The sequence below is a fragment of the Meriones unguiculatus genome, chromosome 7 (genome assembly GCF_030254825.1).
Source record: "Meriones unguiculatus strain TT.TT164.6M chromosome 7, Bangor_MerUng_6.1, whole genome shotgun sequence".
Lineage (NCBI taxonomy): Eukaryota > Metazoa > Chordata > Mammalia > Rodentia > Muridae > Meriones > Meriones unguiculatus.
In genome coordinates this window covers 116053537-116081214 of record NC_083355.1, presented here as the reverse complement: position 1 = coordinate 116081214, position 27678 = coordinate 116053537, and the positions used below count along the sequence as shown (strand labels likewise).

General features: G+C 41.1%; 1 protein-coding gene across 11 annotated transcripts in view; it reads right to left on the bottom strand.

The window, feature by feature from the left end:
* The window catches only part of Mark3 (microtubule affinity regulating kinase 3), a 91579-nt gene that overhangs the window by 59410 nt on the left and 4491 nt on the right, over positions 1-27678 (bottom strand). For 6 of the 11 annotated variants that reach the window (XM_060388217.1, XM_060388218.1, XM_060388219.1 and 3 more), the window contains exons 2-3: positions 24675-24834; positions 8348-8539 (exon numbers count right to left, since the gene is read on the bottom strand). In XM_060388217.1, coding sequence (XP_060244200.1) covers positions 8348-8539; positions 24675-24834 — 352 coding nt within the window. Of the gene's footprint in view, positions 1-8347; positions 8540-24674; positions 24835-27678 lie in introns of those variants that run through there. The other 5 variants (XM_021655981.2, XM_021655984.2, XM_021655986.2 and 2 more) reach the window with 2 other exon arrangements.

Genomic DNA, 27678 nt, shown 5'->3' with positions numbered 1-27678 from the left:
CCTGGGCACATACACTCATTAGCACAAAACTACACAGACTGTACACACACATATAATAAAAAATAAAACTTTTTTAATAAAAAAGAACTCTAAATCCCTTAAGCCAGAATATTAGCCTGCTGAAGTTTCCATAATAAACACCACAGTCTGGCAGCTTAAACAACAGAAATGGATTTCTTCTGTTTTAGAGGATGATAGCTCAAAAATCAAAGTTCCGTGCAGTTGCCTTCTTATTGTTTCTTCACATAGTAGACAGAAATGATTCTGTTGTCTCTTTCTACAAAAACACAAACATTACTGATACACCGGGTCTATGAAGAAGACCCTATACCAAAGAGTCACACTATCGTCCAGGACTTCAACAAGTGAGTTTGAGGACATGCCTTTCAGTCCACGGTGGATGCAAACCAAGGACAAAGGACAGTAATTGATTACAAAATAAAACTTCAGGGGCTCAAGAGTTGGCTAAGCCAAGGTTCAGTTCCCTACATGATGGATCACAACTATCCATAACTCCAAGTCCAGAGGGTCCAATCCCTATGACCTCTGTGTGCAACACGAACATAAATGGCGCACATACATACACGCAGATTAAACAACAATAATACACATACAGGAAAAAAAAAACCTAAAAAAAAAAAAGGATTTCTAATTACAACTTTTTTGGTTTTGGGTTTTTCAAGACAGGGTTTCTCTGTGTGGACTTTGCTGTCCTAGAACTCAGAGATCTACCTGCCTCTGACTCCCAAGGGCTGGGATTAATGGTGTGCGTCACCACACAACTGACTCTAATTACAATTTAATAAAATACAACAGCATTCAAGAATATATGTCTGTGTCTGTCTGTCTGTCTGTCTGTCTGTCTCTCTCTCTCTCTCTCTCACACACACACACACACATATACACACAGCTGGGTGTGGTGGCACTTCAATCCTTTAATCCCAGCACATTACAGTCAGATCCCTGAGTTTGAGGCTAGCCTGGTATACAGAGAGAGTTCCAGAAGAGCCAGAGCTACAGAGAAACCCTGACTGAGAAAAAAAGGAAAGAAGAAAAAAAGAAAAACAATATACAGTAAATATACAATAAATGATTCCAAGAGTATTTATATATAAAAAAAAGACATTTCAATAGTTTAAGTAAACAGCAACTCTAAAAACCCTGTAGATAATCCCTAAAAGTAGAAAAGTCGCAAGAATACAAGCATACTATTTCAGATAAAGTAACAACAAAATGGTTGTGGCATCTTACATGACTAAGATGATATCTAAAACTGTGGTGCAGTTCCTTCTGGTAGCTCAAACTAGACACTTCATATAGAAAATTTGAGTACAATGACTAAATGCAAAGTTTTCCTGTAGCCATAATGTGGCTGGTTAATAACTGTGTGCTGATCGTATGCAGCTCTCTTCTCTGACCTAATAGGTCAAATGAACATCACTCAAAGCTCAAGCTGGCCTTTAACCAGTGATCCTCCTTCCTAAGCCTCCCAAGTCATGGCTTATTTTATGCGAGTGCCTCTTCAGGGCATGTGGAACAATTATCAATGATGAACTGACAGACCAGAGCCAATTCAAGCCACGACTACACGGTGAAACTCCTGTTAACTACGCATTTCTCAAATAAATAAATAAATAAATATATAAATTATGAAAGGGCATGGCTTTGCCCCCTGTACTTTTAGAATGTACTAAAAGCATAATATCAGCTTTAGCATTTTATTACATATACTACTATAATTCAAGGCCTTTCTTTCAATCTTCTGTTGCTCACTTCCAAATCTCCTACAACCTATATTGAACTGAAGCAAATTATTCTGAGTACTGACTGTCAGCCTTTATATAGTTACTTTTAATAAAAATATGACGAATCACTCCTTCTACCCTAAAAAGAAACTTGACACTGAGTTCTCAAACACCATCAAAGAACAGTCATAAGAATCTGAAAGGATAAGGTATTCCCTACCCCACCGGTCACCCTGGGTTTCTCTGTGTAGCCTTGGCTGTCCTGGCACTCACTTTATAGACCAGACTGACCTCAAATTCACAGAGATCCACTTGCCTCTGTCTACCGAGTGCTAATATTAAAAGGGTACACCACCACTGCCAGCATTCAACTTTTTAACTACATATTTCTTCATACACTTCAACCAAAACAACGCAGAGAAGACTAAAATTTAACAAACTTCTATTAGGTCTCAAAGATATCTGAGGGGAATGTAAAGTGGGAGCTTAAGAGCTATCCCAGCTATTCTGAGCTCTCCCAGAGAATCCTCCAAGTTCAGTTACGGAACCCATGTTGAACAGCTTACAGCCACCTGAAACTCTAGCTCCAGAAAAACCAATGGCTTCTTCTGGCCTCAGAGGGCACATGCACACATGTGCACATAACCCTGCAGACACACACACATACACATAGTTAAAAATAAGTGCTGTACAGATGCCTCAGTGGATGGGAGCACTTGATGCTCTTGTGGGGGACCCAGGTACAATTCCTAGCACCCACAACAGGTGGTTAGTGCACAAACCACCTGTAGTATTTTCTGTTCTAGGGTGTCCTATGCCCTCTCCTGACCTACAGACAAGCCAACACACATAAACATGTATAATTAAAAAAAAACAAAACTAAATTAAAACAATATCTCCCATAATTTGTATTATAAAAGTTTTCATTAAAATGTTATATATTAACATCAACAGTATTGTTGTATACTAACTTTATTGTTGGCTGCTTTTTTGAGACAGGGTCCTACCTGGCCTCAAACTGACAGTGCTTGTGTCTGCCCACCCCTACCCCCCTGAGATTAAAGGTATGCACCACACCCAGTTGATTTTAAGTTTCTTAAGTGTTACCTTCAGAATACAGTAACCCAAATAGCAGCACCCCATATGTAAATAAAGACATTTGGGAGTTTCTCAATTGATAAAATTCAGACGGGGAGGGACATAAGATACAGGATTATAATTAAGAGGTTGTCAAAACATGTATTAGAACATTGTCTAGGGATAAATATAAAAATTGTTTTCAAAAGATTAGCTTGTGGCTTTTTCTGCCTCTATTCTCCAAAATTGCTATAAACTTGTTATCATAGTCTTCACTAAAAAAAGAAAATCCAGGGGGGCAATGGTGGCACTTGGGAGTCAGAGGCAGGCCAGTCTCTGAGATGGAAGCCAGCCTGGTCTACAGAGGGAATTCCAGGATAGCCAGGGCTATACAGGGAAAATCTGTCTTGAAAACACAAAAAAGAAAAAAACCCAACTAAAATATAGAACTATCTGAAGCCTCAGGAAGTCTAGTATGGCACAGACCACTGTTACAGTTGACAATAAATACTCTTAAGTGTTTAGAATCAAAGGCTGGAGCTCAGTGGTAAAGTACAGAGCATACACAATATGAGCCTTCAATCTCCAGAACTGCTAATGAAGTAAATACTTAAGAATTAGAGGCTGAGGGCTGGAGAGATGGCTCAGAGGTTAAGAGCACTAGCTGTTCTTCCGGAGGTCCTGAGTTCAATTCCCAGCAACCACATGTGGCTCACAACCATCTATAATGAGATCTGGTGTCTTTTGGAGTGCAGGTGTACATGCAGATAGAAGAATGTATATATAATGAAAATAATAAAATATTTAAAAAATTAAAAAAAAAGAATTAGAGGCTAAGGGTAAATGAGGTACAGTCTCCTCACTTAAATAGGAAGGTCAAGCATTAACAGGAGATAGGTGTAAAGGCACATGTTAAAAAGACAAAAAAAAAAAAAAAAGACAGATTTCCAAATTTTCCCAACAGAATGAACAGAAAACGGAGGAAGTTACACAGAAAGAAAATGCCAACTGGCCAGCCTTACTAAGAAAGGCTAAGAGGCCTTAAGCATAAAGGAGAGAGAACCACAAAGACTGGAAACTTACTCGGTGGAAACCAGTAAGGCCCTGGACTTTAGCAGGAGACAGGTGTGAGGAATAGAAAGGACCAGGACAACCTGCTATCCCCCGAACCTTCCCTGGCAGAGAGAGAGGGACCCTGTGTAGATCAATGTAACCTAGAGAAGAAATCTAAAGACAAGTGTCAGGGTCTCCGCTACAGTACAAACACAACAGCCAGTGGCAAGCTTGGTGGCCATACCCCACCCATGTGAACAGAACTTAAGAGCCACTTCTTCAGAGCTCCACCTTAAACAGATAGCCACAGATGACTGGATTACAAAAAAACAGTCATACAAATAATAGCTGTTGCCCTCTTGTGACCACATAAGTACAGACAGACACAAACACAAATCTTTTCTTAAGGATTTATGTTTTTCTTACTTTTAATCGTATGTGTTAAATATGTGCACATGAGTGAGGGTGCCACGGAGGCTCTAGCTACAGCTTAAGTTACAAGCAGTTGTGAGTCACCTAGGAATCAAACTTGGATCCTCTGGAGGAATAGTAAATGCTCTTAACCACTGAGCAATCTTTCCAGCCCCAAATAAAATTTTTAAAAAAGTAATCTAAAAACCAAGTCTCTGGTCAAGCAGTCTCTCAATTAGTCTCTCTCTCTCTCTTTTTTTCTCTCTCTCACTCTCACACACACTAAACAACAGACAAGACAACCAAAACATACAGGGTTTAAGCCATCAATACTTTAAAAGAACAAGTAAATAATAATAAAGGCTGATAAGATGGCTCAGTGGAGTGGGAATGTAAATTTGTACAACCACTTTGGAAATCAATCTGGTGCTTTCACAGAAAATTAGAAATAGTGTTACCTCGGGATCCAGCTATACCACTCCTAGGCATATATCCAAAATATACTCAAGTATACAACAAGGACATTTGCTCAACCATATTTGTAGCAGCTTTATTCGTAATAGCCAGAATCTGGAAACAACCCAGATGTCCTTCAACAGAGGAATTGATAGAGAAATTGTGGTACATTTATTGACATAATGGGCTACTACTGAGCAATTAAAAAAAAAGGACATCATGAAATTTGCAGGCAAATTGTGGGAACTAGAAAAGATCATCCTGCGGTATCACAGAAGCAGAAAGACACAAAAGGTATACTTATTAATAAGTGGATATTAGACATATAATATAGGATAAACATACTAAAATCTGTATACCTAACAAAGCTAAGCAAGATCCTGAGTCAGACACTCAATCCTCATTCAGAAAGGCAAATGGGACAGACATTGGAAGAGGGAGAAAACACAGAGGGCCTCTGAAAGACTGTACCCAGTAGGGTATTGAAGCAGATGCTGAGACTTATAGCCAATCTTTGGGCAGAGTGCAGGAAATATTATGAAAAAAAAAGGGGGGGGATAGAAAGACCTGGAGGGGACCAGAGCTCCACAAGGAGAGCAATAGAACCAAACTATCTGGGCACAAGGGTCTTCTCTGCAACCAAGGACCATGCATGGCGATAACCTAGAACCCCTGCACAGATGTAGCCCATTACAGCTCATTGTCCAAGTGGGTTCCCTAGTAAGGGGAACAGGGGCTGTCTCTAACATGAACTCAGTGGCTGGCTCTTTGCTCACCTCCCCTGTGATGGGGGCAGCCTTACCAGGCCGCAGAGGAAGACAATGCAGCCAGTCCTGATGAGATCTGATAGGCTAGGGTAAGATGGAAAGGGAGGAGGACCTTCCTTATCAGTGGACTGGGAAAGGGGCGTGGAAGGAGGAGAGAGAGGGTGGGATTGGGAGGGAATGAGGAAGGGGGTTACAGCTGGGATACAAAGTGAATAAATTATAATAAATTTTTAAAAAAGAAAAAAAAAAAGGATGGCTCAGTGGGCAAAGGCACTTTGGCCTCTTAATTTTGATCCATAAAACCCACACGGTGGAAGGGGGAAAAATTTACCCTTAGTTGCCCTCTAACATCCACATGTAAGCAAAGACATGGGCACGCATGTTCACATGTTCATGCACACACACACACTAAATAATTTTTTAGAAAATGAATGAAGGGTATAAAAAGGAAATTATTTAAAATATGCATGAGGGGTTGAAGATAGCTAAAATGTTAAGAGCATTTGCTCCTAAAGAAAAAGACCCAGGTGTCCACAAAAATAAACAAACCAACAAATAAAAAGGCATGGTGCGACACGCCTTTAATCCCAGCACTTGGGAGGCAGAGGCACGTGGATCTCTATGAGTTCAAGTCCCAGGACAGCCAGGACTACACAGAGAAACCTGTCTCAAAAAAACAAAAGGACCCAGGTGTAGTTCCCAGCTCTTACATGGCACCTCACAACTGTCTGTAATTCCATTTCCAGGGAATTGCAAATGCCCTCTTTTGGCAGTGCACACATACACAGTAGACAAAATACTTACATAAAAGAAGTTACATGTATAAAAAAAGTAAGAAAATATAATAAACTTAAATAACTGTAATGAAAAAAGTATGTTTTGGCTTATAACATAATTTTTGCCCATCTGGGATATGGTTTGAAGGCTTGTGCCCTCCCCATGCTGAAATTTAACTGCACTGATAAAACATTAAGCAGTAGGATACCATAGGGGTGACTGGGCCGTAACTGAGAAATGCACTCAGCTGTCATTCCATGGTTGGACAGTATAAATGAAATCTAGTCCTTTAATCTTAAACTTCTCAGCTTCCCAAACTGTCAGAAATGGTTTATTTTTAAAAACAAAGTTCCCAGCCAGGCACACACCTATAATCCCAGCACCTGGGAGGTAGAGGCAGGTGGATCTCTGAATTCAAGGCTAGTCTGGTCTACAAAACGTGTCCAGGACAGCCAAGGCTACATAGAGAAACCCTGACTTGAAAAACTTGAAAAATGTAACCTATCTGACTCTGTTACATCATCAAAAATGGATTGCCCCAGAAATCCAATCAGGGGTCAGCCCCCCCCCCCACAACTCAGGCAGAGGTGTGTTAAACAGGGCTCATGCTGGCTGTGGTGGTGCATAACTTGAATCTAGCACCTGGGAGACAGAGGTGAGTAGATCTCCGTGAGCTGAGGCCAGCCTGGTCTACACAGCAAGTTCCCAGCCAGCCAGAACCAAAGAAAGGGAAAAAGAAGTGTCTCTTGTTAACGTTAACTGCTTTTCCATCTCTATATTCGAAAAGCCAGTGGGGTGCAAGAAGTCTGCCCGTGTCCTGAGGAGCGCAGCCACTCTGTGTGAATGCAAGCACTCTGGTGCGTTTTGTTTTGTTTGCCATTTGGCTATATTGTAATGTTAACAGAGCAAATGAGTAACTGTCTCCAAGAGAAGTATAGATAACCACTGGATTCCTGAACTGGCTGGATTTAGAAGGCTTACTAATTTGGGTTTTTTTTTTTGTTTGTTTTGTTTTGTTTTTTGAGACAGGGTTTCTCTGTGTAGCCCTAGCTGCCCTAGACCTCACTCTATAAAATAGACTGTCCTGGAACTCAAAAGATCCACCTGTCTCTGCCTTCTGAGTGCAAGAACCATAGATATGGCCAAGTATTTTTTTGTTATTGTTGTTTTGTTCTTGAAACAGGGTTTCTCTGAGTATCCTTGGCTGTCCTGGACTTGCTTTGTAGACCAGGCTGGCCTTGAACTCAGAGAAATCCATCTGCCTCTGTCTCCCAAGTGCTGGGATTACAGGCGTGTGCCACTTTGCTCAGCTCAGAGCATGTTTTTTAAAAGCATCTTTCAACTATACAATTACAGTCGCCTGACCAGTATTTATTATGCATAAACAAGTACCAACCACTCCTTTACATACAGCATTTATCATCACAAAGTATCAGAGGGAAGTATCAGGGAAAAACAAGTCAATCAATGTAAGATAAACCCTGTTGCATAAGGAAGGTATCAAGATTATTAGAGTCTAATGCCTAAGCAAAGGGATGTGCCAATAAATACTACACAGAAGGCTGGAGTATTTCGGACAATTACACAACAAGTGCCAAGGCCTAAATACAAGAACCCTATCAGAGTAGAAAAGAGGCTTCTGCACCACACCAGAAGATGCAAGGAGGAAGTTAATTCTGTGGTTTCATTTCGTGTACTTTGATAAGGACTGTAAGAGAGGAAACAGTCAAGATCACAAAAGCTGGGAAAGCATGTGCCTTCCAGCAAACCCTCAAGAAAGGAGGAAACCCATGGGTAAATCCGCAAACACAGACAACCACTGATCTGCAAGTGCCTTGTATGAGCTTACGAGCTTATAGACAGAAGTGCATACATAAAGTTCAAAACAATTTTATTGGGTTTCCACTGAAAAAGAACAGAGCATTATTCATTTTTCAAGTTAGATCATTCACTTGGTATATATACAGGAAAAGGAAAGCAAATCTCCCATTGTTACTATGTATCCTGGTGTTAAAAAGTTAGCAGATCATATACCACACAAAAGCAAACACAAGAATTTACCTCTCTGCCTGTGAGGATGTGTCTTGCCAATTTCACTTTTGCAAAGTTCCCCTTGCCGATTGTTTTCAACAGTCTGTAGTTTCCGATGTGAGGCTGTTCATCTGCACAGGAAGCTATTGAGTTTCTACACCGAGCTCCAGAGCGCCCAGTGCGTGAGGTGACTTCTTGCCTCCCATCTCCATGTGAAGTGTGCTGAAACGTAACGTACACAAAGACAAAGAAATAAGAGGACATGCAGTGCTGCCAAGTTTTAGAAGCATCTAGTAGAAGAAACAAGTATTAAGGTTTTCACTTGAATCCTAAAGGACTGAACCACAAGATACAAATTTATGAGGAAAACAAGACTGTTACAAGAAGCAGATCAAGTGTTACAGCTCAATCCAGTACTCTGAGAGCTGAGTCAATTCCAACTTAAGATTTTTCAAATTTACCATGGTACATGTAGAAGAAACCGTACTTCAATGTTGCATTGAAACGGTTTCCTAGGCACACAGTCTGACAGCTGAAAAACATCAACAGGCCCTGATAGAAAAGTAATAACCAAGACTCTACGTGCACAGTAGGGCCAGCCTTCTTTATGGATACAGGTATTCAATTACCCAAGATACACAGCACTTTCTAATAAAATGGAGGGGTTTGTTTTAGGTGATTTCTGCAAAACTGTAGGCTAATTTAAGTATTCTAAGTATATTAACATAGGCCAGCTAAACTAAGCTGTTAAGGGTAATATTAGAAAGACATTTGCAGTAAGAATTACTACCATGTGACCCCACTGTCAGAGCAGCTGAATTTTGAATAGGTGACTATCACATAAAACAGAGTTAACTCTTGCAAACTATACCTGTGCATCTGATCCTCCCCACAACCTGTGAAGGAGCAGGATTAATGTCACCAATTAGTGATGACTATGGGGCCAATAGCCATCTGGTGACAAGTTCAAAGAATCTATGTTACCATCTCTTGCTACATTCAATCAACTTTTTTCATTTTACCTATTAGTTTTATTTTAGGGCTTTTTGGGCTTTGGGGAGTTTGGTTTTGATGCATAGGCCTGGAAAAGAGGCTCAGAGCAATGTCTCTCCTGCAGAGGACTCAGCTCAACACCATCCATCCATAACTCCAGTTCCAGTGGGTCTGATGCCCCTTTCTTTTTTTTTTTTTTTTAAGATATATTTATTTATTTATTATTTATACATGTACATCTGTATGTCATAAGAGGGCACCAGTTGGGGATTTAGCTCAGTGGTAGAGCGCTTGCCTAGCAAGTGCAAGGCCCTGGGTTCAGTCCTCAGCTCTGGGGAAAAAAAAAAAAAAAAGAAGAGGGCACCAAATCTCATTATAGATAGTTGTGAGTCACCATGTGGGTGCTGGGAATTGAGCTCAGGACCTCTGGAAGAGCAGCCAGTGCTCTTGATCTCTGAGCCATCTCTCCAGCACCCCTGATGCCCTTTTCTAACTTCCACAGACATCACACACGATATAGAAACTTGCATGCAGGCAAAACCTCCAAGCATATAAAACGAACCTAAAGCGTTTGGTTTTGCTTTTAAAGACAGGTTCCACAGCCTTAGCCGTTCTTTGTGCCACCTCCCCCGGCTCTGAAACAGCTCTTTTTAATAAAACAGCTACATGCTTAGAAATATGTGTGTATGGGCTGGGCGCGGTGGCACACATCTTTAATCCCAGCACTCGGGAGGCAGAGGCAGAGGCAGAGGCAGGAGAGTCTCTGTGAGTTCAAGTACAGCCTGGACTACATAAGACAGTCCAGGACAGCAAAGGCTACACAGGGAGACCCTATCTCGAAAAACCAGGGAGAAAAAAGAAAAGAAATATGCGTGTGTGTGTGTGTGTGTGTGTGTGTGTACATTTTTAAAGTTTTAACTTAACAAATATGGCCCCAAAATTGTGTGCTTATATTTATGGGGTAGAGAACCAATCTGAAGTTGAGAGTCCTACTTCAGTATCTCCCAAATAAGTCACCAGGTTTATAAACTGCAAACTTCTTTTAAAATCTTCATGTGGAAGACTATTTTGTTTGCTGTATGTCTGTGTCCACACACATGCAGTGTCAAGTCTAGCGGCTAGACAAGGGCTAGTGGTTTGTGAGCCACCAGTGGGTGTTGGTCCTCTGCAAGAGCATCAAGTACTCTTAACCACTAAGCCACCTCTCTAGCCCCATACAGGTTTCAACTTCATATACTTTCAGACATCCTGAATAGGGCCTGGTCTCTTCCCTATTACACAATATACATACCATACATCTCAGCCAATCTTGCAAACAATAATCCATATCCTTAACTCATAGGAAAGGTTTTCTAAATGTTACAAAAAATAATCTACAAAGCCAAATTGTGACAGTAAGAGGCTATCTTCCAAATTTTACTTTTAAAAACATCTAGGGAACCTGGTGTAGTAGCACACAACTTTAATCTCAGCACTCGGGAGACAGACAGGTAGATCTCTGAGTTCGAGGCCAGCCTGGTTTAAAGGGAGTTCAAGAACTGTCAGGGCTACACAGAGAATCCTTGAGGGTGGGGATAAGCAGCTAGGATCTTACCTTATAAACTACAGAAAAAAAGACATAAAGAAAAACTCAACAAACTAAGGATTAGACTAGACCTTCCTAGCCCAGCATGGTGGTACATGCAGTTATGGAGGCAGAGGAAGGCAGATCTCTGTGAGTTCAAGGCCAGCCTGATCTACAGTTCCAGGACAACTACCCTGTCTCAAAACAAACAAAAAGAATGGACCTTCCTTGATTTGATAAAAAATCACAAAATCATAGACCACACCTGGCTAATGATTTTATCACTACCATACTGCCTATTATTCTCTTCACAGTATACTAAATAAACTTGTTTCTCTTCATTTCTGTAATGGAAGTTTTGGTTTCTTTGTAAACTCAGTTATACTCTGTAAAAATGCCTTTGTTTTAATTCCAAGTATGGGGTTTTAGTTGGGCTATAGTTTGTCCACAGCTGTTAACTGTCTCGTGCAGGGTGTGGCTTTTGCAGCTGGGAACAGCCTTCCACATGCACAGAGAGAGGGGCATGGACTAGGGCTCTGAGGATATAAATTGAGAGCCAAGAAAGAGAAGGTGTGGTGTTCGATGTTGGTGTGTAGCGGTTTAGAGACCAGAGATAGACGGTGTGGCATTCTGGAGCAGACATATGGAGTCAAACAGTCCTGGGTGCAGGCCTGAAGACTGCTGGCTGCATCTGCTATGGATGGAGACTATTGGTATAGAGCCCTAAAAGAACCCCTCAACCCTAAAAGTCAGGAGAAGCAAAGGGGCCCTCTTTCCCCCACTAACTTTCCCTCTCCTACAGAGGGAAGGGAGGTTGAGGCCTCAACACCCCAAAAAGAGTTTTAAAAATGAGCGCTACATATTTCTTTTTGGTTACTGGGTCTCTGGTAGCAAGTTGGCTTCAAACTCACTATAACTGAAGAATGACTTTGAATTCCTGATCCTCCGGCTTCCATCTCCCAACAACTATTCCAGCAAATATTACAGTTATGGAGAAATTTTAGAATCTAATCTTTGTTCTCCCCACTCCATTTCATTTCTTCCTCTCTATATTCACTACTGGGCCCAGGCTGGCCACAAATTCCCAAATCTTTGTCTCAAACTCTTGAGTGTTGAGAATACAGACAAGTAACACCACATATAACCAGAATCATCTTGGTTTTTTTTTTTTTCTTTCCTTCTTTCTTCCTTTCTTTCTTTTCTTTCTTTCTTTTTTGTTTTTGTTTTTTGAGACAGGGTTTCTCTGTGTAGCCCTGGCTGTCCTGGAACTCTCTTTGTAGACCAGGCTGTTCTCAAGTCATAGAGATCCACCTACCTCTGCTCTTGAGTGCTGGGATTAAAGACATGCCCTACCACGACTGGCTTTCTTTCTTCTTATATTAATTACAGTTTATTCACTTTGTACCCCACCTGTAGCTTCCTCCCTCCACCCCTCCCTCCCTCTCCTCCACCCATGCCCCTCCCCCAGTCCACTGATAGGGGAGGTCTTCCTCCCCTTCCTTCTGATCCTAGTCTATCAGGTCTCAGGAGTGGCTACATTGTCTTCCTCTCACCTGAGGGAGAGGTGATCAGAGAGCAGGCCAATCAGTTCATGGCAGAGACAGTGCCTGTTCCCATTACTATGTTCCCATTTGGAGACTGAGCTGCCATGGACTACCTCTGTGCAGGGGTTCTAGGTTATTTTCATGCATGGTCCTTGGTTGGAGTATCAGTCTCAGAAAAGACCCCTGGGCCCAGATTTTTTGGTTCTGTTGCTCTCGTTGTAAAGCTCCTGACTTCTCTAGGTCTTACTATTTCCCACTTCTTTCATAAGATTCCCTGCACTCTGCCCAAAGTTTGACTATAAGTCTCAGCATCTGCTTTGATACCCTGCAGGGCAGTCTTTTCAAGGCCCCCTGTGGTAGGCTCCTGTCCTATTCCCTGTTTTCTCCCTCTTCTGATGTCTATCCTCTTTGCCTTTCTGAATGAGGATTGAACAACTAATCTTCTTGATTAGTTTCTTTAAGTGAACAGATTTTAATATGTTTATCCTACATAATATGTCTAATATCCACTTATGAGTGAGTATATGCCCTGTGTGTCTTTCTGCTTCTGGGCTACCTCACTCAGGATGAGCTTTTCCAGTTCCCACCATTTGCCTGCAAATTTCATGATGCCCTTGTTTTTAATAGCTGAGTAGTAGTCCATTGTGTAAATGTATAATTTCTGTATCCATTCTTCCCTTGAGGGACATCTGGGTTGTTTCCAGATTCTGGCTGTTACAAATAAAGCTGCTACAAACACAGTTGAGCATCTTTTGGATATGCCTAGGAGTGGTATTCTTCCTCTTCTTTGGATTTAGTTATTTTCTGTGTTTTTCCTGCATGTATGTAAAAGTACCATATGTGTACCTCATGCCTATGAAAGACGGAAAAGGGTATCAGATCGCCCTGGAAGTTGAGTTATGAACTACCACGTCAGCAATGGGAACCAAACTTGGGTGCTCTTAACCTTTGAGTGACCTTACCGGTCCCAGAATAATTCTTTTAAGAAGGGGAATCCTCGGGCTGGAGAGATGGCTCGGTCATTAAAGGACAGGCTCACAACCATAAATATAAGAAGAATCCTGTCCATTACTACTACTTTGTGCTTTTTTAAAATTTGTGCATTTTTAATTCAAAATTCAAAATTATATACTCGAAAGGTTTCAGATTTCAGAAAAAATTGACTTAACATTAAGGACACTCAACAAACGGGTCACTGTTTTAAAAATTCAATCTAATATATCTCCAAATATTTCAACATGTAATATATACTGTTAAGATTTTATTTATTTATATTTTGGCTTTTAGAGACCAAAAAATTATTGATTTGGGGGTTTCCACACCAAACAGCCAAGCACTGTGGTTCAAATTGTAATTCCAGTGCTGAGAGGAAGAAACAAAAGAATATCTCTGGTGTGGGCTCACTGGCCGGGCAGCCTAGGCCAATCAGCAAGCTCCAGGCCAATGAAAGAGCCCGTCTCACAAAGTAAGAAATGACTGATGAGATGCCTCAGTAGGTAAAGGTGCCTGCTGCCAAGCCTGATGTATGAGTTTAATTCCTGGCACTCAGAAGGCAGATGGGGCGAGCAGACTCCCCACAAATTGTTCTCCAACCTCCACGTTTGCTGTGGCACACACATTTCCACAATATATGTTAAAAAAAAAAAAAAAAACTAACCTCTGACCTCTAGAAACACCCACGCACAAGTGCATACGTAATCAGATGTAAGTGTGCTCCCTCCACATATACATACATGTATACAAATAGTTTCTGAAGTGTCATGTTTCATATTTACAGAATATCTTCAGGTGCCCAACTGCCCATGTGACTAAAGGCTAATAATGTAACTCTAAACACCTGAAGGGCATGAGCTCATTTTGGTGAGATGAAAAATAGTGTCCTACAAGTGAAAAGGTAGAGTCTTTGACTAACAAGAGAGTTCTAACTGGAAATGAAGATCACTTCAGGCCAGGTGCCAACCTTGAGACAGTTCAGAGACAGTTGGGTAAGACCTCCGTTGCACAAACCCCATCACAGTTCAACTTAGCACCAACTTCTCCAGATCATCAACCTTACTCTGCTACCATAATCAATAGCAAAATTTCAGAGTTGTATTAGCACATGTAAATATGTAACCTAACTCTCGTTAAAGAGTAAACCCACATCTACCTTTTCTCATCCAAAAATTCCATCTAAAGGCCATCCCGGGGCTGAGACTTCATCAATACAAACAAGAAGGGGGGGAAAAAATCATACTTTCAGAAACTAGAAAGATTCTTTAAGATTTACTTTTATTTCTAAATTGTGCATATATGGGGCTAGAGAGATGGCTCAGAGGTTAAGAGCACTGGCTGTTCTTCCAAAGGTCCTGAGTTCAAATCCCAGCAACCACATGATGGCTCACAGGCATCTATGATGAGATCTGGTGCCCTCTTCTGGTGAGCGGGTGTACATGCAGACAGAACACTGTATACATAATAAATTTTTTAAATTGTGCATATATGTCTGTGTATGGATATGTGCAGGTGTAAATGAAAGTATCCAAGGAGTCCAGAAAAGGATCCTCCAGAGCTGGAGTTACAGCTGGTTGTGAGCCACTTAGTATGGGTACTAGAACTGAACTTGGATCCTCTGAAAGTATACTATCTCCGCTAACCACCCAGCTATCTCTTCAGCGCAAGAGAAAATGTCTTTAATATATATTAAGATGAATTCCTAGTCAACTACAAAGATAGTGAGGTATCCTGAGTTATACTGTTTAACCCTTACCCCTAAAGATTCAGTAGTTGGCAACATCTAGCACCTCTGGAAATGGGAGTGATGAAGAGAGTGCTAGTGTGTTTACTAACATATGCACTAGATTCTCCTCTTTGTCTAGTAAAACCAAACAAAATGAAAACGTAAAGCAAGCAAAAAACTGGGGGTTTCCTAGAAAGGGCAAAATAGACACTTGGGAAGCTGAGTAAGGAAGTAAGATTACATGTACCCAGGAATTCAAGATCAGCCTAGAAAACATGACATATTGTGGGGTGTGATGACGCATGCCTATGATCCCAGCACTCGAGGAGGCAGAGGCAGGTGTGAGTTCGAGGCCAGTCTGGTCTACAAAGCAGGTTCATGAGAGCCAAGGTTACACAGAGAAACCCTGTCTCAAAAAAAAAAAAAAGAAAGAAAGAAAGAAAGAAAGAAAGAAAGAAAGAAAGAAAGAAAAAGAAAAAAAAGGAAGAAAACATGACATACCATTTCACAAAAAAGAAAAAAGGCACAGTAGGTCTTATGTGACAGGGAATAAAAGGCATAAATGAGAAGAGGGATTAATTCAAAACAGAAAAGGAAGAAGGAAACCAAAGACCTTTCCTCTTGTTCTCTTCAATGTTCTGGCCCCTTAGAACATGGGCAGCTAGGCTTACACCTATGCAGACATCTGTCTGGCCCAGTGATAAAAAAACATGAAGAACAAATACCTCCCCAGAGGGCTCTAATACGAGACACACAGTTCACCAAACACACACATTTTGTACAGCTTCTCAATCATCATTACTGTCCCAATATGGGCAGAAAGGAAAATTCAAAGTAGCACAGGAGCCCTGAAAAATGCACCATCAGATATCATATTGCACTACATAAAGAATCTAAGGAACAGAATATCAGCATTATTTTATATGCAGTCAAAATAGCAATCAATTTTGAGAATGTAAAGTACATATGTTGGGGTTTGGTCTGGTGCTATATATTCTGATGCTAACGACTGGGCCCCAAGATCTGGTTACTGCCCGGATAGCACATGCTCACATACACCTGTCCTTTGTTGTGTAAACCTTGCTCTATCTAATTTACAGTTAATTGGTTAATAAAAAAAAAAAATGCTGAAGCTTGGGATTTGGCAGAAGAGAGGGAGGCAGAGTTTGAGGTTCCCAGGCCCAGGGTGGGAGACCACGAGGGCAGGAGGGATGGACCAGAAGAGGGACTAGGAGGACGAGGCCTGATGGAGCAGATCCAGCCAAGACAGGATGACTTATTGGGGAGTAACATGGGTTGTTGACTAAGAGATAGCGAAACAGCTTAAAGGACTGAAATCTGCCCAACTCCAATGCTCTAAGCTTGTAAAACAAATCAGTCTCTCTGTGTCAACAATTTTAGAAGCTAGTGGGATTAAAGAAAACTGTTGCTTTATTAAATAAGCTCACATACATAAAGGAAAAAAATCATCCTGGCATGCTATACAACTCAGCTGTAAACGGTCCACATGCCCACAACAGTGTGCAGGACAGACAGAGCTAACAATGACAACTGGCGTGAACAGAAAGGGCTGAAAGATTAACAGATGAGGGGGAAAAGGAAGTACTAAGCTGAAAAGCAATGCCCTCATCTTCCTTGGTGCGAAATCAATAGAAAATGCCTAGAACTGAGTAGGGTACAGGGTCAACCATAACTAAGTATGTTTGAATAAGAAAACCTAATACTTTTTAAGCTCATTTAAAAATAAAGTAACAGCCTAAAATCGGTGGTAGTGTCTGGGATGCAAAGCGAAAAAAATGTAATTAATGTAAAAAATAAAAATTAAAAAAATTGGTAGTGATCATTTAGTTATTCAGAGTTATTGCTGGTGTTTGTTTAGACTTTTGTGTCTTTTCCGTTTCTCCGTCTCTTCCCCTGTGTTCAGCCACCAAGTTCCATCACTTTGAAGACTCTTTTTAGGCTGTTTAGTATGAATGCAAACAATTCAAAGAATAAATAGTAGCTTTTGGCTTGCCATAACCTCCTAATCATGCCAGCCTGTCTCTGTCTCTACGTAAGTAAAACCATATTTGTATTTTTAATCATCTTGAGGCAGGCTTTCACTGTCTAACCCAGACTGGTCTCAAGTTTACAATCCTCCTACCTCAGCTTCCCTCACTGGTAGGATCACTGGCTTGCACCACCATACCCAGCTCGAAAGCTTTCTAAAACAAAAACTAAACAACTAAGCTAAGCATGGGCCCAGTACTAGGAAAAGGACTGCCACAAATTCAAGGTCACCCTGGTCTGTATATCAGGTTGTAGGCCAGCCAGGACACCATACCAAACTCAAATTGCTAAAATAGGGAATTTTGACATCTATGGACAAAAGTTCCTCTCTCATTTCTGCATATCTAAGGCCATTATTCATAAAAACTGGTGCCCAGCTGGACATACTGGTGTACACCTTTATTTCCAGCACCTGGGAGGCAGAGGCATGCAGACCTCTATAAATCTGAGGCCAGCTTGCTCTATGCAGAATTCCAGGACAGCCAGATCTACGTAAAAAAAAAAAGTTGATGCCTGACAAATTAGGAAAATAGCCATGTCCACAAGAGTTAATAATATATTGAATTTATTGTTAAGTATTAGCCATGAATACAAATTTATAGAAAAGTATTAATAACTTAAATATTAATAATTTAAAATAATAATTTTAAAATATACTCGACTAAAAGATAGGTAAAGTCAGAAATGAAAGAGAAAGGGCCAGGAAACAGCTCCATGGTGGAGTGCTCGCCTAGCAGGTGCAAGGCCCGAGTTCTATCACAGCATCTAGAAGAAGGGTGGGCAAGGGGCAAAGAGTGCAGACACAGGAGGAGGGCAGAAGGGCAGGGCCAGAAGACGCTAACAGATATTAGCCGTAAGCCTCTTAATTTTCTCACAGCCCTTTCAAACTGTTTAGCATTCTTTAAAAAAAAATCAACTAGACACAGGTGGCATGCTGGCACAAGCCTTTAATCCCAACACCCCAAGGCAGAAGCAGGCAAATCTGTGTAGGACAGACTGTCTTCCAGAGTGAGTTCTAGAGCTACACATTCGGCCCAGAGTGAGTTCTAGAGCTACACATTCAGCCCAGAGTGAGTTCTAGAGCTACACATTCGGCCCACCCCCTCGCAATCAACAAAGAAAGATAGCGGATGCAACTAAACAAGCATAAATCTTGAGAAGTTTTTTGCTGTTGGTTGTGTTTTGTTTTTCCAGACAGTTTCTCTGTGTAGCCCTGCTGTTCTAGAACTCACTCTGTGGACCAGGCTGGGCTGGAACTCAAGAGATCCTACTGCCTCTGCCTCCTGAGTGCTAAGATCAAAAGTATGCACCACCACGGCCTAGCTCAATAATAAATTGTTTAACGTTCTACTCTATTCAAGACCAACTGTTAGGGGCTGGAGAGATGGCTCAGAGGTTAAGAGCACTGGCTGTTCTTCCAGAGGTCCTGAGTTCAATTCTCAGCAACCACATGGTGGCTTACAACCATCTGTAATAAGATCTGGTGTCATCTTCTGGTCTGCAGGTGTACATGCAGATAGAACATCGTATATATAATAAATAAAAATATTTAAAAAAAAAGACCAACTGTTATAAACCGACTCAAGTTAAGTAGTTCTTGGAAAGTCAGTTACATTTAAATTAAATTGACTTTATATAAACCTTTTAAGCAAATGACTTTCAATGAAGGGAACTAGAAAGGCCCAGGAACTCAACTAGGGGGAAAGGAGCTTTACTTCCACAGGGGACATTTGGCAATGACGAAGACATTTTCAGAGATTAAATTGAGGGAATGCTACTAATACCAGGCTGGTCCTACAACACATAGGACTGGGCCAGTTGGCTCAGCCAGTAAAGGTGTTTGGTGCCAAGCCTGACAAACTGATACGGATCACCAAGAATCACATGGTAAACAGAGAGAAGATACTTCAGCAGGTCACTCTTTAACCTCCACTTACATACCACAGCACATGCACCAATCTACCCAAGGAGTAAATAAGCATAATAAAAATGTGTAAATAAATCATAGAACTGCAGTCCAAAGCTTGGTATAGTAGCACGTCTGTAATCCTAGCACCGGTAAGGCTGAGGAGGGAAGAGGCCAGCTTGGGTCAAAAGCAAAAACAAAACTAAACAAAAGCCCACAAGCACTCACACACATATACACAACTGTTTAAAATATCTGACATTCCAAGGTTAAAATGATCTGCTGTAGAGAAATGAAACTTCCATGAAACCTGATCCTACTTTTTTTCAGTTGTAAATCATTCTATCTTGTACAGAGAAATTTATTGAGTCATCCATTGCTCCTTCCTCTCTATCTCCCCTCATGTTTAAGTCAACCTGGGCTTCACCTTCAGTCTCCTCAGTGCTGGGAGATTAAAGGCATACACCACCACACCTGGCAACAGGAATGTCTTGTCTTTAATCTTTTCACGAAGCTGGCCTTTCTTCGACACTTGCCCTTCTCTCCAAGGCTTCATCTGTGAAGTCTACTTGATAAACTCCAAAGAAAGCAGGGTCATTTCAAAAGTTTATGCATACAGCAGGTGACAAACTGCTGAATAAAAAAAAGGCCAAGCTGACTTGTCTCGCCGGATATTGTTTGTATAAGTGAACAATGAAATATACTAAAGAAAAGAGGTGCTTGCCTAGCACATGCAAGGCCCTGGGTTCAATTTCAGCATGACAAAATAAATTAGTAAGTAATGGTAGCCAGTCACAGTGGTACACACCTGCAATCCTAGCACTCAGGGAGGCAGAGGGAGGGGGACCTCTGTGAATTCAGGGCCAGCATGGTCTACATTAAAGCCAGTCCAGGGCAGCCAAGACTACAGAGAGAAACCCTGTCTCAAAAAAAAGTAATAATAATAATGACAATAATAAACATCTGACTACTAAATCAAGTTTTGAATTACTCAGTTTTTGTACTGAAATACTTTATCCATAAAAACTACAAAAGTTATCTTAAGGTGGAATTAACACTTAAAGAAGCCCTATTGTCTGGAGTGGACTGTGAAAAACACTTTATAGCCATTTTTCTTTAATCACAACAGCAATGAGGGGTAGATGATGTTCCTTTTTTTTTAATCAGGATTTCCCTGACTAAAGATTTACTTATGCCTCAAACACCAAACTTTTCCTGCACTGTGGCTCCCATTTGCTCCACTCCTCATCTCCTCAGCCATTCTTCAATAACAGCCTCAGGTTTCCACTCTCCTCTCTCCATCAAGCCATTCTTTAAGAAATCAGCTGACTGTGGTGGTGCATGCCTTTAATCCCAGTACTGAGGAAGCAGAGGCTGGCAAATCTTGGGAGTTTAAGGCCAGGTTGGTCCAGGACAGCCAGGAATACAAAAGAAATGTGTCTCAAAAAAACCAAAGTAGGGGAAAAAGAAATCAGTCTGAGTAGACTTTAATCCCAGCCCTTGGGAGCGAGTCTCTGGCTCAAAGCCAGCCCAGCCAGGGGCACACAGTAAGACCTTGGCTCAAAACAAAAACAAAAACAGCCTGGCATTGTGACACACACCTTTAATCCCAGCACTCTGGAGGCAGAGGCCAGCACATCTGTTAGTTTGAGGCCAGCCTGGTCTACAAACCAAGTCCAAGACAGCCAGGGCATGTTACACAGAGAAACCCTGTCTTGAAGACAAACAAAAAGAAAATCACGCTGAAAGAAATGTGGGGTCTGGCTCAGTAGCAGAATATTTATCTGCTAGGTCTACATGCCAGGACTTAATTACCAGCACCACCACACACAAGAAAGGAGTGTGATTTTTGTTGTGGTTTTTTTTTCCTTTTTTATTTTTTTTATTCACTTTACATTGTGGTTGTAGCCCCATGGTAGTGTGATGTTTTAAGAAAGGAGAAAGAAGGTAATCTCGCTGAAGTGAAATCCAGAAGGTGGCAAAGATGGGTGAGCTTTAAATAAACTATCAATGATGACTAACTTTTATATATTTATTTAGTCAGGCTTACCCAATTAATTCATCTCATTATATCTTAGTAATTCAACAAATATTTGCTTATTGCTCATCTAATATAAATACTTTCTTTTAGATATTTAGAAAGACATAGTAAGCAACGCAATCCTTCGCTCAAGAAGTTTTAGTATACCATGGGAAACTGACAAGGCACAGGGAGTACAGTGCCCTCATCTTGGAGCAAGGTGTGAGAGTAGCAGCAGTTCTCAACCTGTGAGCCACCACCCCTCTGAGGGTCCCCTGACCCTTTCACAGGGGTCATCTGAGACCAGCTGAAACCACAGATATTTACATTACAATCATAGCCATAGCAAAACTACATTTATGAAGCATCAATAATTTTATGGTTGGAGGTCACCACAACACGAGAGACTGTATTAAAGGTTTGCAGCATTAGGAAGGTTAAGAACCACAGTTGTGTGAGTATCTGATTCTAGACAGAAAAGCTTCAGCCTTGGACTGTCCCAAGAACAGCAAGGAAATGCCTGGCACGACCAGTACAGGGAGCATGAGAGACAGGGGATATACACAAAGAGAAAAAGGGGAGCAGGATAGTGACATCACCCTTACCACCAATTCAATTTTATGGAGGAGGTGACAGAGAGAGGCACAAGAAGTAATTTACCCAAAGCTACACAATAAAATGCTAGAAAAGTATAAATTCAAAGAATCATTCCTATAAAGTGCCTTTAAAATATCACCTAAAAGTTTAACATGCCTCCTGTTTAAGGTTCACACTCCTCCCTCTTGAAATCTGAGTGGGTTCCTGGCTGCTTTTGGCAAGCTAGATTGGCAGAAGCAACATTGACTTCTGAGACTGTTATAAAAGGCTAGCTGAAACACTGAGCCACCAATGGAAGAAACACGGTAACACAATCAAAGTGTGACCACACAAAGGCCTACTGTGTACCTGTTCTTGCCAAGAGTCCCAGATGGGCACCCAACCTTCTAAGCATACCTGTCAAAATGCTGGCATATGAGTTAAGTCTAGAATGCTGGCCTTTCACCCTAGTTGGTCAAACCCAGCCTTCAAGAGCCCATGCACAGCCTCAGGCATAGCAGAACTAAGCCACCTGTTAGAATTTTCTCCATACTCTGAGCATAACAAAACACTTCTTGGAGCTGGAGAGATAGCTCAGTGGTTATAAGCACTGAATATTCTTCCAAGTTCAATTCCCAGCACCCACATGTCTCACACCTGTCTGTTACTCTAGTTCCTGGGGATCTAACACCCTCCTTCAGGCCTCTAGAAACATACAAAATGCCTGTGCGTACACACACACACACACAAATAATAAATTTTTGTTTTATACTATTAACTTGGGAAATTGTAAAAACAACTATATCAGCAGTGAAAAATAATTGTTAAGAGTATGAACTGGACTGGAGAAATGGCTCAGAGGCTAAAAGTACTGGCGGCTCCTCCAGAGGTCCTGAGTTCAATTCCCAGCAACCACATGGTGACCACAACCATCTATAATGAGATCTGGTGCCCTTTCTGGCATGCAGGTGTACATGCAGACAGAACATTGTATATATAATAAATAAATAAATCTTAAAAAATATGAAGTAGAGCCAGGCACTCAGTGGTGCACACACAGCACTCAGGGAGGCAGATCTGAGTTTGAAGCCAGCCTGGTATACAGAGCCAAGACTGTAGAAGAGAAACCCTGTCTCAAAAAAAAAAAAAAAAAAAGAACTAGGGCCTGCCAGCAGGGGCGGCACACACCTGATCTCAGCACTTGGGAGGCAGAGGAGGGCAGATCTGAGTTCCAGAATAGCCAAGACTACACAAAGAAACCCTGTCTCAAAAACCAAAACAAAAAAGCCAAACAAAGGAAAAAGCAAACAAACAAAAACAAACAAATGACCTAGAATTTTTAAAGGGGTGGGGGGACTGGAATACATTACCATAATATGTAAGAGATGCTTTATCATTGAATATCTTCAATGTCTAGAAGACAACCTTCTTATGATTTAAGAGAAAAATAAACTCCTACAACTATTCTCCCAGTAAAGCTATAAATAACACAACAGGCTTACGCTAGATAAGGGCTGGATAAGGGAAGGGAAGAGCTGGAAACAAATGTGAAAAGAACATCAAACAGCCTCAAAGGTCTCCCACAACAAAAAACACTTGCCCAGTTTAAATGACTCTTCTGGGCAAGTCTTAGAGTAGCAGGCAAAATGAGGAATGGTTCTAGGTCTATTCCTTTACAGGATTCTCATTCTAGAATATAAACAGTACTGTCATAAAGTACTGACTATATATGAAATGGGTTACACAGAATCCTGGGATCAAAATATTTAAGCTAACTTATACAAATTTTGTATTAAATGCTACCAATACAATTTTCATGTAAAATTTAACACAAACCCCACAATAGCTAGGGTCCACCCAGAAGCAATTACCAAGAAATACACTATTAACTATTAACAAGAAATACAGACAAAATACCTCCTGGTTTGAGCCTCAAGATTAACCATGGGTGACAGTTTAGGTCATTAGAAAGTAGTGGTAAAGAATCCTAGGTTGGGAGCTTCACTCTGAACACCAATCCCAGGAGAGGCAGGCAGTTCTCTGTGAGTTCAAGGAGAGCCTGGTCTAAAGAAGTAGTTCCAGGATAGCCAAGGCTACACAGAGAAACCCTGTTAAAAAACAAAAAAGAATCCTAGGCTGGCTGGGTGTAGTGATGCACATCTTTTTTTTTTTTTTTTTTTAAGATTTATTTTTTATGTATACAATGGTCTGTCTGCATGTACACCCACATGCCAGGAGAGGGCACCAGATCTCTTTATAGATGGTTGTAAGCCACCATGTGGGTGCTAGGAATTAAACTCAGGTCCTCTGGAAGAGCAGCCATGGCTCTTAACCTCTGAGCCATCTCTTCAGCCCAGTAATGTTCACCTTTAATCCTAGCACTTGGGAACATAAGTAGACTTTTTCTTGAGTTTGAGGCTAGCCTGATCTACAGAGCCAGTACCAAGACAGCCAGGGCTACCAAGAAAACCCTATCTCAACAACAAAGCAAAATAAAAGAATCCTTATTGGAGTGATATTTTTGTGCAGTGTGCAAAAATTATTGTATATTCAAACACTGACTTCTGTACCCTCAGAAATCTAATTATAGGCCAGACTTTGATCGTTATTCTTTGGCTCCATCATATTTTGTAAACACACACTTCTCTCACCTTCTGATTGGTTAAAGAACTAAAACAGCCAATAGCTGAGGCAAGAGAGCGAGGCAGGACTTCTAACAGAGAGGGAGGGACTCTGGGAGGAAATCTCAGGCACAGCAGGCACCAGCCAGACACAGAGGAAGAAGCAAGAGCCAGGACTAGAGACTATGACAGACAGGTAACGGATATAGGCCAGGCCAGTATAGTTGGGTTGAAATAGCTGAATATCTGCCCAGCTATAGTGCTGCAAGCTTTTAATAAATATAAAAGGTCTCTGTCATTATTCTATCCGTTGGCAGTCGCAAACTCCTGTTATAAATCCAGATTTTGTTACTATAATAAAATACCTGAGATAGGGGCTGGAGAGATGACTCAGTGGTTAAGAACACTGGCTGTTCTTCCAAAGGTCCTGAGTTCAATTCCCAGAAACCACATGGTGGCTCACAGCCATCTGCAGTGACATCTGGTGCCCTCTTCTGGTTCACAGGCACACATGCAGGCAGAATGCTGTATAAATAATAAATAATTTTTTAAAAAACTGAAATAATTAACTCAAGAGGAAAAGTTTATTTAGCTCACAGTTATGGATATTCAAGAGGCGATGGTATAGCTGACTGGGTAAAACTATTCACCTCATGAGCCAGGAAAAGGAATGTCCCCAATGATATAAGGCTTTCTAATACTAACACAATGGGGACTGAGAGTTTAACAGACAGGCCTGTGGGTAACACTCAATAAGCAAGCCCAACAGTGCATTTTTCCTTTTTCACCAGGAGACCTGCAGAGTAAACGTCTGCTCTCCCTCCTCCTGAAGGAGGGTGTATATGGGGCAGTAGGTCAGATTAAACATGGTTTCGGTCAGCACATCAGCTCCAAAATAGAACACACACATAGATAGAATAGATAGTGTCTTACGCTGAGGCCCAGGCTGGCCTCAAACTCACAGCCTAGGTTGTTCCTAAATATGGAACAAACGTCTGCTCTAAGTGTATTCTCTTTATTTATTATTTAAGATTTATTTTATGTATATGGATGCTCTGCCTGCATGTATGCGTGTGTACCACGGGTGCCTGGTGCCCTTGGAGGCCAAAAGAGGGCATCAGAGTCCCTAAATGGAGGTACAGACAGTTGTGAGCCACGATGTGGGTGCTGGGAACTAAACCCAAGTCCTCTGCAGGAGCAACAAGGAGCAAGCCTTTAACCACTGAGCCGTCTACTCCAAGTGTATGCTTTAATTCTGTCAAATGGACGTGAAAGCATTCCAGGCAGAGTTTTTCAAATTTCATTTGAAACTGCAAAACAGATGTGATACAACTTAGGAGGATCTGTACTTCCTGGTTCTTCTAGCCTAGGGATAAATTCTAGGGCTAAAATTTGGTTATATTTTAAAATGATAAAATTCAGAGCCTTTTAAATATTTATATATGAGCGTTTTGCTTCACTGTATGTATGTTCACCACCTGTATGCCTGCTGCCTAAGGAAGTCAGAAAAGAGTATCAAATGCCCTAGAATGTGGACTCCAGGAATGGAACCCAGGTCCTCTGGAAAATGCAACCAGTATTGTTTGTTTTTTATAGCTTTCTTTTTTTTTTTAATTTTTATTTATTATTTATACAACTTTCTGCCTGCATGTGTGCCTGTGCACCAGAAGAAGGCACCAGATCTTACTATAGATGGTTGTGAGCCACCATGCAGTTGCTAGGAATTGAACTCAGGACCTTTGGAAAGAACAGCCAGTGCTCCTAACCTCTAAGCCATCTCTCCAGGCTGCAACTAGTGCTCTTAATCACTGAGCCAATCCTCCGGCTTTGTGTGAGAGGCAGGCAGGCAGGCAGGCAGGCAGGCAGGCAGGCAGACAGACAAGGTCTTAGTACACAGCCAGGTTGGCCCTGACCCCATCCCACCCACCCTGGATCCTCTGCCTCTCAAGTGCTGGGATTACCCACCATAGCTTGTTTACCTATACAACAATCCTTTTTTAAATAAAGTAACAAGTAAAATCAATTCATAGCAAACTGGATACAAGTCTCTAAGACAGTGGATCTCAGCCCTCATAATGCTATGACCCTTTAAAACAGTTCCTCATGTTGTGGTGACCTCAACCATAGAACTATTCTTGTTCTATTTTGTAATTTTGCTACTGTTATGAATCGTAATGTAAATATTTTTGGAGATGAAGGTTTGACAAAGGGGTCGTGACCCACAGGTTGAGAACTTCCGATTTAAGAGCACCAGCTGCTCTTTCAGAGGACCCAGGCTTGAATCCCAGAACTCACATGGCACTTCACAATCTCTAACCGCTCCAAAGGCTCCAACAACCTCTACTAGAACACAAGTGACACAAGTAGTACAGAAATACAGGCAGGCAAAGCAATTATACAAATCAAATACTAAAATAAGAAGCTTATAAAAGAGAAAAAAATAATCTTGGGTGAGATAGAATGCTGACCAACCTCCTTGCTGACAACCTGAGTTTAAACACCAGGACCCATGTTGTAGTAGAAGGTAAAGGTTGATGTCCATGATTTTGTACATACAAAATATTTTTATTTTATTTTTATTAATTAGTTTATTCTTTTATTTTATTTTTATTAATTACAGTTTATTCACTTTGTATCCCAGCTGTACCCTCATCCCCCATCCCCTCCCACTCTCCCTCACTCTTCTTCTCCTATGCCCCTCAAAATAATTTTTTTAAGTAAATGAGTAAACATCATCTTAAAAAATTTTAACCCTGAGGCAAGATGTCACTACATTGCCCAGGCTGGCCTCAAATTGACTAGCCATCATACAATCAGGCTCCCCAGACCATGGAACTGCAAGCATGTACCATCATGCCCAGCTCATATTTTAAAAGTTTATTATTTTACTTTATGTGTAAGGGTGTTTTGCCTGCATATATGTGTGTGAACCACATATCCACCTGGTGCTCAAGGAACCCAGAAAAGAGTGTTGAGTGGCCTGGAACTGGAGTTACAGCTAGTTTTAAGACATCATCTAGGTGTCAGGAATCGAGCCTGGGCCCTCTGGAAGTACAGCCAGTGCTCTTACCTACCGAGGCATGTCTCCAGCCCTGCCTGTTACATATTTAAATAAGACACTATAAACTACTTTGTGCCTTTGCCTGAATGTAGTGAATAAGAACAAGCAGTAACTATTCCTATGTTCCATGGTCACACCTTATTTTAAAGTCATTTACTGTAAAAGAAAACTCACAGAGCATTTGAGGCCAGCTGATTTAAATAGGTAGTTCCAAGCAAGCAAGACTACTTGATGGGATCCTGTCTCAAAAACAAAACAACTCATAAAGAAAACCCCCATTATATCTAGCTAAAAAAAAAAAAATTAAA